Source organism: Balearica regulorum, chromosome 3 (assembly GCF_011004875.1).
Source record: "Balearica regulorum gibbericeps isolate bBalReg1 chromosome 3, bBalReg1.pri, whole genome shotgun sequence".
NCBI classification, from domain to species: domain Eukaryota; kingdom Metazoa; phylum Chordata; class Aves; order Gruiformes; family Gruidae; genus Balearica; species Balearica regulorum.
In genome coordinates this window covers 114,620,130-114,635,858 of record NC_046186.1, presented here as the reverse complement: position 1 = coordinate 114,635,858, position 15,729 = coordinate 114,620,130, and the positions used below count along the sequence as shown (strand labels likewise).

Genomic DNA, 15,729 nt, shown 5'->3' with positions numbered 1-15,729 from the left:
TGAAAGGTATAACACCACACAGGATGTGTATTTGGGTAGAAAGCACCTCATATGGACACGGCACATGTTGATACTGCTTTACAAGTACTTGTTTTCTTTTACATGAATTGAGAAGAATGAACATGCTTACTGAGTTATCTTTTTAGTTAATACATACAGGCACAACCACAATTCTAACCAACAGAAAGCAAGCAGTCTCTCCTACTAACTCTTCCCAAATGATTTTATGTCAGTCTCCAAATGATTTTATCTCAGTCTTTGGACTGAGGCTGTTCCACTTCTCAGCCTTGCAGAAGCTTGACAACTGCAAACTGTGCAAGAGTTCATGACTCAGTCCACATACTTGAATCACAAGGTATCTGGGGAGAGAAAGATTGACTACTCTCTTTCCTTATTAGAAAATGCAAGAAGTCATTTATTTCCCAACAATGGCTGTCAACAGAAATCCTTTATCCTCCACAACTGAGTGGATGCTATGACTTTTTCTGCCCTGACTTTTCATCTAGGGGCAGACCTCTTCTATAAAGATCAAGTCTCTTCCATCTCAAGCAGGGGCAGTAATGCTTTGGGACCTCCTCTCTAGGTAACAGCAGCAACTTCATAGGGAAAGGACTGCAGTCCCTAGTGGGAGAGTGACAGTCTTTAGGGCCAATACACAATAACGGCACTGATCAGCTCCCAAAGCACTAGCAGTTTGCTGCTGCTCCTCCAGAGGATTTTACACACCAAGCAGTTTTATCTGCTAGTGACACTGAGCTTTCCCCTCCACAAGCCTTTAGATCAGATTTTGATCAAAACATTTCTTATTCAACAGATTTTCTCTGAAGGCATGAATAAAAGTAATCACTAGAAATAGCTGGGCATTTCACAATATAGAAATAGCTTCAAGATGGGACGCACGTACACCATGCATGCCAGTGGCACAGCAGAGCCTAATAACGACAGAAATATCAGCCTCTTGGCTGAATGACAGCAAAATGAAAGATGACTGTCATTAGAAAATCTGATATAAATATCAGCATGATTTCTAATGAAAACAACTGATGGGAGAGGGCTAGTGAATGTTATAAAGCATATACATAGAGTTTGGGTGGATCTTGTATGTTGGATATCAAGCTCCTGGTTCTCACATATTACTTACGTAGAGTCTGATTAATATCTTACCAATAACATACCAGTATATTTATTACAGATGGTGACACCCTCAGTATTAGTGAAAATAAATACTTATAAATCAAATGTAATAAAATATTTAGACTTCTCACACTGAAATTTTTATCGTCATTTAGCCAACGTACAGTTTGATCTGCAGCAGCAGAGCGAACCAGTACACTTCCAACACAGCAGCAAATGATCACATTCAATAAATCCAGTAGCCTACTGCCACCAAAAGGAGAACAGTGGAAATACTCTGGATATAAAGTAACTTTTTATTACCAGTGGAACTAATACAGTAAATTAAACTTATGTAAGGAGGAGAGAAATTTAGTGTTTTAATCAAGATGAAGTTATCTTTGAAAACAAAAAAAGGTGGGGGTGAGAATTTGCAAAAGCTAATCTCCCCAGTTTCTCAACGTTTTGCAACCTTACAGGTCAGGAGGCTGGGAAGTACGAAGGCAGAGGGTAAAAAACAATCGACAGAAGAACACTGAAAGGGTACAGTTCTCCAGGGCCGGCTTTCCCAGGGCTTTGTTCTACCTTCCAGGATATTCCACACAAGAAAATAAAGGAGATTTTTAAAAACATAAATGTAATCAGGTAACATGATTTCTCTACAAAGTAAATTTGGCATTTTAGAAAGAGGTCAGATGATTCACGCACATTCAATGGATCCATGGGCAGGAACAGAAAGCGCTGTAAGAAGTACATCGTCATGACATCTTCAATAAATACAAAACTAGGACAGACGACTCTATACACAAACCAGTGGAAAAGAAACATTTAAATAATTATTGCTGCAGTAAATATGATACACTTTTGTAGCCCCTTATTCAGCTTCATACTTTTCACAGGTGCCATGCTTTGCACAGGTGGAATGCAGGAGGGTACAGGAAAGTCCTTCACCTTATTTATACTCAGCTCTAATACAAGCAAGTGATTTATGGTATTACGATTACTACTTAGAAGACATGAAGCACTGCAGCAGTTGAGTCACAAGGGCAATGAATCTCTCTGCTTCTAACCATCAAGAAGATGGGTGTCAGAAAAAAAAATATCCTCAAGAGACAGGAATGAGGCATTATTCAACCCATCCAATTTAGGTGCTTACACTTCCTATAAAGTCAACAGAAGACAGTATAAGACATCTGATCTTTTCCACACTGACCAAAGGACCTGGGCTTCTAAATGAGGTATTTGAAAATAAGCAGTATGGCCACCTCCTGAAAGAATGTATTTAGTGCAATTAGGTATTATCATAAATGGAGACAGAAAAGTTACCTGCTGTCCCCTGAACTTCAGATGAAGATCACTGCACACAAGGGAAATGGCTGTATAAACAAGTACTCTGACTTTCTGTTGCTATTCTGGTGCTTGCTCCCCTTCCTCCAACACCCACAGGAGGAAGGAAAAAATAAAACCACAAAAAGATAACATGAGCATTGCTGTTAGCATTTTAATCATGCAGATTTTTCACAATGAATTAAATATCAAGACTGGAATAAATTTGCTCAGAAATTCATGTGACAATTGACAAGGAAGGGCCAACACGTATCTTCAGGTGGAGCTTGCTCCTTCAGGTGCTGGGGAGACACCAGCACCCAAGATGTGTGTCCAAACACTAAGATGTTATAAGCACAGAGAAACACTTTTGAAGCTTGCTGTTACCAGCAAACACAATGTAACACAAACACACTCCCTCCCCTCGGCCCCATATTTAAATTCACAGAAATATTAAAAGTATTCCAGGCAACTGGAATATAAATGAAATATTAGAAGTATTCTAGTATGCATGTATGTGTTTTGCAGTTTTCAGCTGCTTAAAGATGTAGCTAAGCAACTTGTAGGGCCAAGACAACTTTCCCCTCACCCTCCTCCTGCCACATCGTTCAAACAAAGGAAACAGCTGGCAACATATCTCTGTGTGATGGCTTCAGACCAGTCAGTTTATGCAAGAGGCAGAGATTTGTAGGCTAGCTGTGAGAACTGAAAAGAAGGTATCACAAATAATAGCTAGGACTTTTCCTATGGATTTTTCCACTAGGCAGATGGAGGGAAAGAAAAATAAGTTTAAGCCTCCCTAATTCCAAAGTACAACTCTAATAACAACCTTCCCCTCTCCCTCCCCCAGAGGTGTAAAAGAGAGAGGGCCCTCAAAATGACCAGAAAGCCAAGGGATTTTTTAGGATGCTCTAGAACAGAGATACTGAAAGCATGCACAGGACTTAGGCGTTACTCCTTTAAGTCACCCACTAGAAATAAGCACCCCAAATTCATGCACACTTGACATGAAGTTGTGTCTGTACAAAGTAGTTTGTGTATTGCTCAGCTCAAAATGTCAACTGTAAAGTGTGTTGAACTGCATAAACCCTGGTTATTTCCCAGGAATTTCATCCATAAGGAGATGAGAAGAGTAGTGGCCACGAAGACCATGAGATACACCTGGTAATAGTGAGATGCTAATTTACATTGGAAAGCGTGACCTCAAAGATCACAGTTGTTACCAGTTTTCATTCTTAAAGCAGCACGTGGGGAATGTGACATCCTCTCCCCAACACATTGCCATCCTCCTAAGCTATATACCCACGTTACAACAATGGGTAAATATTCAATAATTTTAATCATCTGTGTTTTCTGGGGCATGAATTAACATTATGTCCAGAATATGACATCTCAACAGTGCTTGAATAAGAGTCATATTTGAGAAAGAAAAAAAAAAAAGACACCCTGGTTTTGCCTGTGGGTTAAGTCTTGCAAGAATCAATCTTTATGATTCAGCTTTCATTCCAGGCTTTCCAGGGCATCATATGAATCTGACCATTAAAGAAACAATGGACCCGTCATAAAAGCAGAAAACGAGTGCCAGCATCCTCATTCAATTCCACATCTGTTAACTACATTTGCCTACCTAACTTTCTCTAGCTATTTCCTCTGGATGCGCCACTGTCTTTTCTTCTGGCCTCAAACACGTCATATTGGATGAGCAGCTGTCACATTCCAGTGATGGCTAAAGAGCTATCTGTTTCTGCAAACAGAAAAACAAAGCCTATATGGAGTTTGGAGATTATTCGTATGAAGTTATAATTTATCGAAAGTTACTGTACTGCAGTACTGCATTGAAATAACTAGAAAAATACTACTTGTGTTATCTGCCACATCTCTCAGGGGTAAGTCAATAGCACCTCAGAAAAAAGCACCAAGAAAAACAGGTTATAAAAAAAAGAAAGGAATATATCCATCAGGTCTGAAAAATTACTATTATAAAAGAATGGGTACCACAGTAACATTTGGATTAGGCAGATTTAGAGAGGAAACTAATTTTAAAAATAAAACTGAGAAGCGAGTCAAAAATTAAACAGGAATCTACAGCAAAATGTTGAAATATCAGCCAGAATACTTGGGGGAGGAGGGGGTGGAGGGGGCAACCATCTTTTTTTCCAGTGATACTGTCAGGCAGAACTCAAAACACCTTGGCTTTTAGCCATGGACTCAGACACCAATCCTCACTGGCCTTTAGTTCCTGAGCTCTGGTAAGGCAGGTCACCATCATCTCATGAGACAGAGCATAGAACAGGCAGTGTGTCCAATTCTGACCAACTCTACTTCACTGCTCAGTACATCAACAGGCCATTGATTTCAGTTTACTTCAATATGCCTGCAAAATAGCTTGCTGCTGAAAAAAAAGAGCACATCTTGCCTCTCACTCCCCTTCACTGTTGGCTATGCAGTCCCAACTGTCTCCTTTAATCATCTCAGATGCTCGCCAGATCTTTGTCATGAGACAATTTAAACTCAGAAACTTTGCAGGAATTCTCTTTTTCTTCCTCCCTTTGAGTTATTCAATAATACAACAGAAAACTGCTAGCTCACAGAGCAGTCCAGAAAGCACTGTAGTTGTCAAAAGGTAAGAAGAAGTGGCAATGGATGGGGTGAAAGGGGCAAAACCCCTCCCATTTTGGCAATAACATCCCAACTGGCATACTGCATCTCACAGAACAGGTGGCAGATCTGATTGCTTTGCCCACCAAGGCGGTTGTCTTCAGGCATGAGCAACAATAAAAAAAATATCAAAGTGGTACATTTCACACATGCAGTTCCTTAACCTTCAGCTCCACAGAGGGAGGCTGCTGCTAACAGCGCTGTGAGGACAGCATAATCATGAGAGACTAAGCTTCGTTCTCTATTGAATCTAGTGACATTGCACTTAATGATTCCATCATTTAAAGCAGCAGTTAACTGTTCATCTGCTGGGCTAACACGCATGTTTGCACTAACTTACTAACTTCCAATACAGAAGCAGCAATACAGAGAAAAAGAAACAAAAAAGGACATTTCACAGAAATTTTTCTTTTAAAAAAGCACATACACACTTAGTTTTGATCTTGTAACAAATTAAGAACACAGATAAAACCAAGCAAAGACAACTCCTTTTAAAATTTCTGACTTTTTTTTCCCCCCATCATACAGACTGACACAAGGTAATCCCAAGGATTCTTTAGAGAACAGCAATTTAAAAGATATTGTTTTGAAAAACAGATTGATGATCTTCAGCAATACAAACAGCATGCAGTAAAAATAACGTGCAGTGCTAAGGAAAGCCTAGCAAGCAATGTGTTGCAGCTGTATGCAAAAAAGGACACTTCAGAAAGGGAAAAACCAACGTAAAAAGCTCACTACTAAATACAAGGGCCTGGGTATGAAAAATTATCCAGCCAAAACTATGCTACTGCAGTTAGGTTTTTTTCCTCACGTGAGTATACCAAAAAACTACCGACCAAGTTTGTAAGTCCTGCAAAAAAGCTCTGGATTTAACCACCGGGTGGCAGCGGTCATCCGAGTATTTTGCACCTGGAGGATCCCTGTGCCACCCCGAGCTGCTGGAAATTACTCTATGCTTTGCTCTCTGAAGGGAGAGCAAAAAAAATCCATTCCGGAGAAAAACACCTTCTTCTCTCTTACGCATAAAGCAAAATCTGTTTTCTGCTTTACTTTATAAATGGTGATGCTTTTCCCAAAATACAGTTTTCTTGTAAGAAATCTGTATTTTGAATAGTAGCTTTTCTCAGAAAGTTCTCAAGTAGTGGTACTTATTTCCAAGCCTCATCTTTTGCCCTTCACATCGCACTGGCCTGCCGGACTCCTGCTTCTGAGGAGAGGCCAAGGGAGGGCCCGATCTCCGCCCGGGTTTCGGCTTCCCACCAAACCGTGTTTCACCGCGGGATGCACGGTGACCGATGAAACCAAAAGCCTCCCGGACATGGCAGGGCAAGGCAGTGCTCAGGGCCTTGTCCCAGCGCCAGCCCTGTGCCAGAAATGCCCGGTACAGCTCAGCCCCACGCTGAGGGCGGCCGGTTTCACCCCCCCGCGGCAGCACCCACAGCCACCCCCACCTCCCCCTCCTCGTGCGGGGGGGAGACACTCACACCAGACCCCCAGCGGCAGCGAGGCCGATGAAATGGCTTTAACCCCCAGGGTAGGCACCCCAGGCTCCTTGCCCCTCCGCAGTCCCGTCCCGCAGGCCCGCCCCGGCCGGTACCTGGAGGAGGCCGCCCATCTTAGCGCGCAGGGCGCGGAACTCCTCCGACGCCGACTCGGGGTAGAGCTGCCCGCGCAACAGCTCCTCCGTGATGTCCGCGTTGCCGTAGTAGGCGGCCTGAGCAATGCCGTTGAGGAGCGCGCTCAGCGGCTTGGAGCCCTCGAGGGGCTGCGGCGTTAGCTCTGACGCCGCCATCGTGAAGAGGGCGGAGCCACCGCCGACCCCGCCCCGCCCGCGGCTAGGAGTACGGCGACCGCGCGGGTATACGCCATGCCGCGCCCGCCCCACCCTGCCACCATGGGGTGGGCCGCGCTGCCGCGGCGGCCATGGCAGGTGCCCCCGCATGTACCGAGTTTTCTCACGGGGGGAAATGCGTTGTGCTCTTAGCAAGCTAACCGTAACTGTCAAGTACCAAACACATAAGTGAAAAAAGCAGTAGCTCTACCATCCAGACGAGTTTTATTTAACACAAATATTCAGGCACATACCACCAAATAATTGTACATTTAAATTATCATCAACAGAGGTAACGACAAGTGTAATCACACACACCAACACGGAGCCTTCAGTGACCGGTATTTTTTCCTTCCCTGACGATTTCATGCAATGTTTCAAAAGGATCTGTGATTAAAAAAAGAAAAAATCCACCCCAAACTCACAGAAAACCCCCAAACCCAATCCCATTAACCAGAACCAAACATGAATGACCTGACCTGGGTACAATAAATTTCTCCTTTCTAAACTGTTAAAAAAAAAAATACTCTATTTTACTAAATACTCAGAGACTTTAAGGGAAGTTCCATAGGCTTTGCTCTCTACCCCTTCACTATAAGAGGCAGGGTAGACCGCAAAACATGGGGACAGTTAAGAAAAAGGTACTAATAAAAATCAAGTGTTTTCTCTGTGCACCATTCTATACAAGTTTAAATATAAAAAAATATTAAAATGTTTTGTATATACAAGCATATGCAGTCACAAAAGAGACTGTGTGCTCTCAAAAGAGATGTCTACAACAAATTTTCTTCTGTAATAATACAATGGTATCATTTACCACCTGATTTCAATTATTTAAGCCCTTCATAGTTGCGGTCTTTTTTTGTGACATACAGGAAACATCACATTGCTCAAAAATATAAGTTTATGATCAACATAATCAGTTCTGCCTAGTGCTTTAGTCTGTATCTTTTTGTAAGTAGAGACCAGGCGAAGAACGCGTGCAAGTTGCCCTTGCCTGAGGGGGGAATCACAGCGTACACTTCTTTAAGCTAGAGGTACAGGAAGAACTAACACTACCTGCACCTAAAAGTTTCTTCCACTCTCCCCATTCATTTGGACAATATTTAAAATGCCCTTTTGCTCCAAGGCTATTTAAACAACTTTCAAGAATCTGGACATCTAGGAGACAGTTTCTTTTGATTACTAGGAATGAATATATAGTATGAGAAATGTAACTCCATGTGGGTACAGACTCTTCACAGCTGACCCTTCAGAGACTCAATACTCTTCTCTGATGAGTACAGTTCACTGGTGCTCGTATTTAAAAAGAAAAGGGAGCAAGGCAGTGGCTCTTCATGGCTTATCCATACCACCATGGAATATGAAGTAAAATTTCTATCACTCTGGTTTAAACTTCTGAAGATACTGTTCCTCAATGACATGCTTACTTCTGCTGCAAGCTGACGTACGTCATTAAGTCCTAATAAGCAGTACTGGTTTACTGACTTAGGCTGAGGTGCAAAGACAAATTTGTTCTTAGAATTGCTTTATCTTCTCAGATCTCAGTCTACTTTAGTGCCTTGCATGAAGATGGCAAAAAAGCTGGTGAAAAGTGCATATTTTAACTTTAAAACAGTATAAAATTATTCAGAATGCACATGGCAGCAACAGTAACCTGGGTCTTTAAGAATATTATTTATTTGATTTTGTAAACAACCTCATTTTTAAACAAATTAAAATACATTGCAAAGTCTCTCTTTATATATACACAGTACACATTCAAACTTCACTTCATTGTGATGCCATAGTTTAAGCAGAAAAACAAGAGTTCTTGATCCAAAACTCAGTTAGTTGCACTACAACCATCTTCAGCAGGACAGCACACCATGCTGCCAAGACCCAGCCCTTTCAGGAATAATTCATTTGTTATTTATCACCTGAACCGTTTTTCGGCCATAGTGGTAGTAGCTGTACGCAGATGTTACTGTTGTGAAAGCTGTGATGCACCTTTGGGGAAAATAGTTCCTGTAAGTCATTTGATTCTAAGTACGATAATAAAAATTGGTATTTTTAAGTGTCTTTCCTATTTTTCACTACACAGTCAAGGACTATGTCCTACAGAAATGCAGTTTATATGCTGAAATTCAGTACTAAGTGGAGGATTAGATAAACAAAGGAACTGCCATCCAGCGCTATGTAGCATGCTTCAGTATAATTGCATACTAGGCCAAATTTTTACCATTTTAGCACTTGTTTTAGAGAAGGGAAGACAAAAGATCCGTTTCAGTATTTGTACCCTACATTATTTTTACCAGCTTGAGAACTGACTGACATGAGAAACTATCCCCTGGTAGTATGAAAGGTGAGCGTTCAAATTGTACAAGACTTGAACTTACATTTTACCAAGTTCCAAAGCTAAGGCACAAGTTTCAGCTTCAGCCTCTTTTGTTCCCTTCCCAGGCACTGGGGAATAACCATATATATATTTCTAAATTAGCAGTGCTCCTCTGTGCCAAAGGCTGATACCATTCAGGTGTGAGCCACCGCTACAGTCCTACCCTTCCACTACTGCTGCCCTCCCTGGACACACTGCCAGACTCATTCAGGTAATTTTTGAGAGCATTTATAGAGGACCTCGGTAAGTTACACCCAGCATTTCTCCATTACTCACAACATGGAAACTCTCTCACAGAGTCCCAGACAAGCAGCAAGGTATGTGTCTTTCACAGATGCAGTTCCAGATGTGGCTTTCCAACAGGATGAAAGACCATATTGACTGTTAAGATCAAAGTTCCTAGTTCCTTAAAAGCTTTGGGGTTTGTGTTTGTGGGGTTTTTTTGCCACTAAAAGACAAGTAACACTGGATTTCCCACTACTTTAAACTATGTTACTAAGTAATTCTGCTCTCTGCTGTTCAGCTTCTTCGTTCTGAACTCTTACCCAACTGCTCAGGAGAAATAACTGCACTTGTAACACCTGCTGTCAGCTACAATTCAGATTCAGTTCAGACCTCCAGTGACAACAGTGAAAGGAACAGCCATTTTCTAAGGAGGTATCCTCCTCTACAGTTGTTTTCATTCCATCCCTCCCCTTCCTTCCTATAGTCTAGCAGGAATCACTGGATTTCTTCAGGTGCTTTTCAAAGAGGCTTCAGAAACCTAGATTTCAAGATAGCAGGTACAATATAAAGCAAAAATGAGAAAACACTTCCTGTCTAATTTTAGTGATATCAAGGTCGCTTTTTCAAGAGCATGAATAAATAAAGAACCCATACAGCCTTTCTTCCCACTTCCTTCTCTTCCATTAATCTGAATTTACACTTTGCCTGTGTATACCATGTCTATTCTGAAGACTTGTTTCTTCACTATTATTCCTGGATCTTAACTAGTTTAATTTGACTACTTTTTGCTTGTATAGTAAATTAAGCACCAATAAATATCTAGCTCCTGTGTCAGTTAAGAATAAACGTGTAAAAATTCAGCCATATGGGTCTATTACATCATTTGGGCACAGGTTTTTTGTTCCATGCAATAACATTAATCTCAATTACCAGTTTCTTTAGTAGTACATTAAATGAAGAAAAAAAAAAATGAAGAAGTAAGTTACCATAATGTCTGCAGATATATGCTGTCCACATAATTGAAAACAGGAGCTGCTAAAGAAGCTGCCACCAAAATTAGCTGAACCGCTGTATTCATCTGATAAAAGCAAAATAGGAAATGTGACTGAAATGAAGATATGTATTATGCAAGGAACACCAATACACCCTTTTATTACTGGTTTCAGTATTAGTCTATATACAGAAAATTTATTTAGAAACCTCTTTTAAAGAAGCATCTTACACACTAGAAATTATCATGTGCTATGAGAGAATATAGAGTTGAAAATCCCTCAGAATTTAAGTTGCCTCCAAATTAGTTGGCACTATTTTGAAACTGCACTCAGCACTAGTAGTAAACAGCCTCCTCCCTCCAAACTACATACCACTCCAAGTACTGAGGAGTTACCTTTTGTAACGAGTTATTACTCTTACCTTGCTAATAAATGTTGGTTTTAATTGGGCAGTAGCATAACAGGGGTTAAAATACCTACTGAGTGTTCGCTGTTGGGGGACAAAAGAGAAGAAAAAAGGCAATTCTAGTATATTCAACTTGATATACCTCTTCGCATGATACAAAAGTCAACTGTAGTGCTAAAGAATTATACTGCTTCTGCTCTTATATGATTTATTGCACATCATACACAGGTGAAAAAAGAAGTTATCAGTATTTCTGACTCATATTTATGAAACCTATTTTATGAAATACTGTTCTGCTTACAAATCTATCTGGCAAAAGAACAAGTACAGCATCACATCTTAGGCTACCCACCCAAGTTTTGAGCAACCATCAAGTCTCAAGATGAAAATCTCCTGGTTACAACTTTGTTAAAGGCTTGTTCATTTTTTCATACTTGTAAAAACACAGAAGACTTAATCAAAATAAGATGATTACATGTTCATACAAGTACGCTACACACTTACCGGTGGAGAAAGAGTTTTGTATCGCACATAAAAAACAGCAGCAATGAGCGCTACGTCCCTCAGAATAATCATGGAAGTAAGTGAAACTGAAAAACCAAGCCAACAGGATCTAGTGAAAAATGACGTCCATGATTAAAACCAAAACAAAATCAAAAGAGCGCAAAGTATGAAGCAAGAAGAAATTACCACTCTCAACTTCTTCTGAACAAGTTTTGTGTACAACTGAATATTTTTAAGATGACTTCTGAAAGTGTTTCATCTAAAGTCTTAAAACAATCCAGTCTATGAGAAAACTTTCTACACAACTACTAACTACTATTGCTTTAAAGAAAGTACATTTGAAACCAGCAGTAATACTTTTTGTTTTGCAGGTCTATTGTGTTGGGGGAGGGATGTTTTTTAAGAATTTAAGAGGAGCAAATAGCAAAGTGCAACTGAGAAAGCAAGAGTTTCGAGCTATACAGAGTTTTCATTCTAGACACACAATAAAGGTCACTATACATATCATCAGCTTCTTTACCTTATATAGTACATGCAAATAATGACATATTCTCACCTGGGATAAGATTTGCACAAGTTAGGCTTACATAGAGCACACTGATGAGAATTTTATCAGCCAGAGGATCAAGAGCACTTCCCAAAGCTGATTTCTGATTAGCCCAGTTTCGTGCAATAAATCCATCCAACTAGGAAGAACAAAGTTCAATGTTTCTCTGTTAGAAAACTAAGAATAAAAATAGCTTACATATGCTACTGTTACAGAGATATTTCATGAATGACATCATGTAATACAGCTAGTTTAACCAAGATGAAATACGATACCTGTTAGCTGATATTTGTATCATACTTTTTTCACATTACATTCCAGATATGGGAAGCCTCTGAACATATTCAGTTCTCATTATTAAAAGGAAAAAAAAAAAAGGAAAAAAGGTAACTGCTGTTCTAAAATTGTCACAATTGTCATGCCAGGTGCACTGGGTACACCTGCATACAGTAACGGATCGCTAGACAGTGCATAAGCGCTGACTGGACAATGCCCACCTGGGGCTGGTCAGGGAAACCTAATATCCCCTTCGTTCCAGCAGCACTTAAGTCCCCTTCGGTTATCTGTGAGCTCCCTTCACAATGTCACAAAAGATGTATATACCATTTCTAGAAAACAATTAATATAAAAACTAGTCTGTTTATTCATTTCCATTCTACATTGGAGTCTAAGTTTCAGTGTACGTCAATGGGATCACCGCAACCCACACTATCCCCAAAGTATTTCCAAACTGATGTAAACATACCAAATCCGTTATGCCAGCCAAAACAAAGACACCTAGGGCAACATTGAAATTTTCTTCCACAATCAAATAGCCTAAAACTGGCGCCAAACCCATCCTTGCCATTGACAGTATATTTGGGATCGTCCAAGGGTTTTCATACTGAAAAGCAAGAAAGCAAGAACTTCAGGCCAGGAAGGCAAACCCTAACTTGGCATATAACAGAATTAATCAAGACAAACACAAACTTGAACTAGCCAGAAAGCCTTGTAAGTTATGGGAAACAACCTGCGTTTGCGCAAGACACACAGACACGGCCTCTAACTACTAAACATTAACTTAGCCTTCAAAAGGAAAATACCCCACTACCGAGAGACTTAAAAAGCCCTTATGTGTCTCCAAGTTTGGACGTGATACCCGCTTCCAACAAGCGGAGCGACTTTCGCTGTGCTACCGGGTAAAAAGTGCTCCCCCGCTCGGGGCTGCACCACCTCACCCCCGCCCCTCAGCGGAGGAGCGCTCCCGGCAGCTCGGCGCACCGACGAAGGCGAGAAAGCCACCGTCGCGCCACACAACCCCACCACCTCCCAGGTCACGTACCAGCTCGGCATAGCGCCCCGCCACACGCCTCTCCCGGGGGCGCTCCGGCGGCGCGACCCCGCCGCTTCCCGCTCGTCGCGACCCGGCCCCGCCGCTGAGGAGGCGCCAGGCAGCAGCGGGCGCGCGCAGCAGCTGTTGGTGCTCGCGTAGCAGTCGCTGGTGCTGCCGCAAGACGGGCGCGGCGCGTGGCCGCGCCAGAGCCCCCGCGCCCACCGCCAGGCAGAAGACGCCGCTGTTGCCATGGCGGTCGCCGCCCGCCCCCCCGCCGCGCCCCTCCACCGCCTCAGCCACCGCCCCGGGTCGGCTAGCCAGAGGCCTGGCGCCGCCGCCCGGCCGCCTCCGCCCCACGCCACGGAGGAGCCCCCAGAAATCCCTGCCCAGCCAAGCGGCAGCCAGCATGGTGTGGGGTAGCGCCTGCCCGCGGCCCCTATGCACGCTGCGACCCTGCCCGCGGGAGCGAGCGACCGCCCGCCGCCGGCGACATCCGCCACCCCGACAGCCTGGCGGGGGCTAGGGGACAGGGTACGAGCCAGGGGCGTGCGTGTGCGGAGAGGGGTGGGGGGGACGCGCGACTTTTTGCGGCGCTTTACGGCAGCCCCCTCCCCGCCAGCCCGCGTGCTTTACGGCAGGCTGCCACGGCGGGCGCGATGCCTGAATTAAAAGATAAGTCGCAGCTGTGAGGAGAAATAAGGGGAAAACAGTTTTTTTCTGCTGTTTTCCGGCCTACCTGCCGGCCGAGGATCTTCCTCGGGGGTCCCCGGGCGCGGACGGTGACGTCCATGGCGGCATGGCGAGCGGTTGCTTGGGGTCACCTCGCTCCCCCTCACGGCGGGGCGGCTTTGTGAGGCCACGCTTTTTGCTCCAGCTGTTCTCTTTACAAGCCCTTAACGGAGGAAGGTGAATGTTTGCTTCACCTTAAGAGACTTTTCAGAGGACCTAAGTAGTGTCTTGTTCTTGCTCTTCACCCTCCCTCACCCACCTTTACTTTAGATCAAGGAGAAAGACTTTACTTTTCCATGTGCAACCATTTATTTGCTTCTGGGACTTGCTCCTACCTACCTTCCCTAACACTAAAGGACATTGTTATTTCTCATTTCTGGCATCAGTTCATCAAGCAGCTGAGGTTTAACCCCCAGGTGGTCAATCAGCTGTAGTTACAGTAGTCAATAACTAGCAAAGAAAGGGAGGCTCTTAAAAAAACCCAACCAAATGAAAAAACCAATCACATGTGGAATTTACCTCTTCCACAGCTGAAACAGTAGCTAAAATGTATATGACCTTGTTAATTTATTCATTCCTCTACCACATCAACTAGATATAGTTGCTTTCTTGTTTTCTAAAGACCAGGATGGTGAAGGAAGGAGTAGAAGGTGGTGACCTGGATGCTGGGACAGGGCGCACCATCAGCAGGTTCACAGATAATAGAAAAGCAGGAGTGGCTGATAAAACACAAGCGTCCTGCTGCAATCCAGAGACCCCAACAGGCAGGAGAGTTGGTTTGGTAGGAACATCATGAAGTCTGCATAAATCTGTTGGCAAAGGTTAAAATCAGTGTCGTGAGAGCTGATGCAGTAGGTTGCCTCTTCACGTAGGAGTAACTCTCGCTTTGCAAGAAGGTGAGTCTTTTCTATCCCTGTGCGCAGCAGCCACAGTAGTTGACAAGTGTATGCCCACGCAGGCTGACAGTTCATATATTAAAAAAAGCCATTAACCACAGTTACCATAATGAGCAAACAAAACCCGGAAAGAGCAGACTGCTTGCCACTTAAGAGTTCATATGTAGAGCTGTAATTTCTTAGCATCTCATCTATCAAACTGTAGCAAAAAAGAGGTCTGTGACAAAGGTCTACTTATACGTGATAAGAAACTATTCATTGTTACTTTAGGTAGAAGGCTAACAATTCTTAGAATGAGCACCTGCTACGCATCATGAGAAAAAGGAGGAGCTACAAGACATTTCAAGGTCCTTATATACGTACTTTGCAGAAAGGGAGGACACTAATTGCCTCCAGGAGCATCCTTATCATCCCGAGGCATATAGTGAACAATTACCAACACTGAAGTATTGAGAAACTAGGGGAAAGGTAATTTGGGCCAGGGTCCCCAAGACCACTGACCCATAAGCCCCCTACCCAAATTATACCACCTACTCAAAAGATAGACGTGGAGAAAGGAACTGAGCATGTTTGCATACTAGGCGAAGAAATATGAACCAATTATTGTAACGGGGAGTGTACCACTTTGTAATCTTTGTAACATTTGTGTATAAATATGACAAGAGAACCAGCATTAGGGGTGCCTGATTAGAGGAACTATCCTCCTGACACCCAGCACTGCAATAAAAGGAAATGCCTCCTCCTTAATGCTCAATTGGTGTTTTCTTTTATTCCTGAATTTTGGTGACAAAACTAGTTTTCAATTTCCAGTAT

At 42.8% G+C, this 15,729-nt stretch overlaps 1 protein-coding gene across 9 annotated transcripts in view; it reads right to left on the bottom strand.

Annotated features, from left to right (window-relative positions):
* Positions 1 to 13,878, bottom strand: part of LOC104641239 (COMM domain-containing protein 1) — a 127,574-nt gene extending 113,696 nt beyond the window's left edge. For 3 of the 9 annotated variants that reach the window (XR_012834773.1, XR_012834774.1, XM_075749665.1), the window contains exon 1: positions 13,301 to 13,869. Coding sequence is in view for 4 of the 9 variants with exons in the window: in XM_075749665.1 (XP_075605780.1) it covers positions 13,301 to 13,699 (399 nt within the window). In the remaining 5 variants the exon portion in view is untranslated. Of the gene's footprint in view, positions 1 to 6,694; positions 10,069 to 10,516; positions 10,609 to 10,943; positions 11,013 to 11,432; positions 11,519 to 11,988; positions 12,119 to 12,724; positions 12,863 to 13,300 lie in introns of those variants that run through there. The other 6 variants (XR_012834775.1, XM_075749666.1, XR_012834771.1 and 3 more) reach the window with 5 other exon arrangements.
* Positions 13,879 to 15,729: the final 1,851 nt, after the last annotated feature.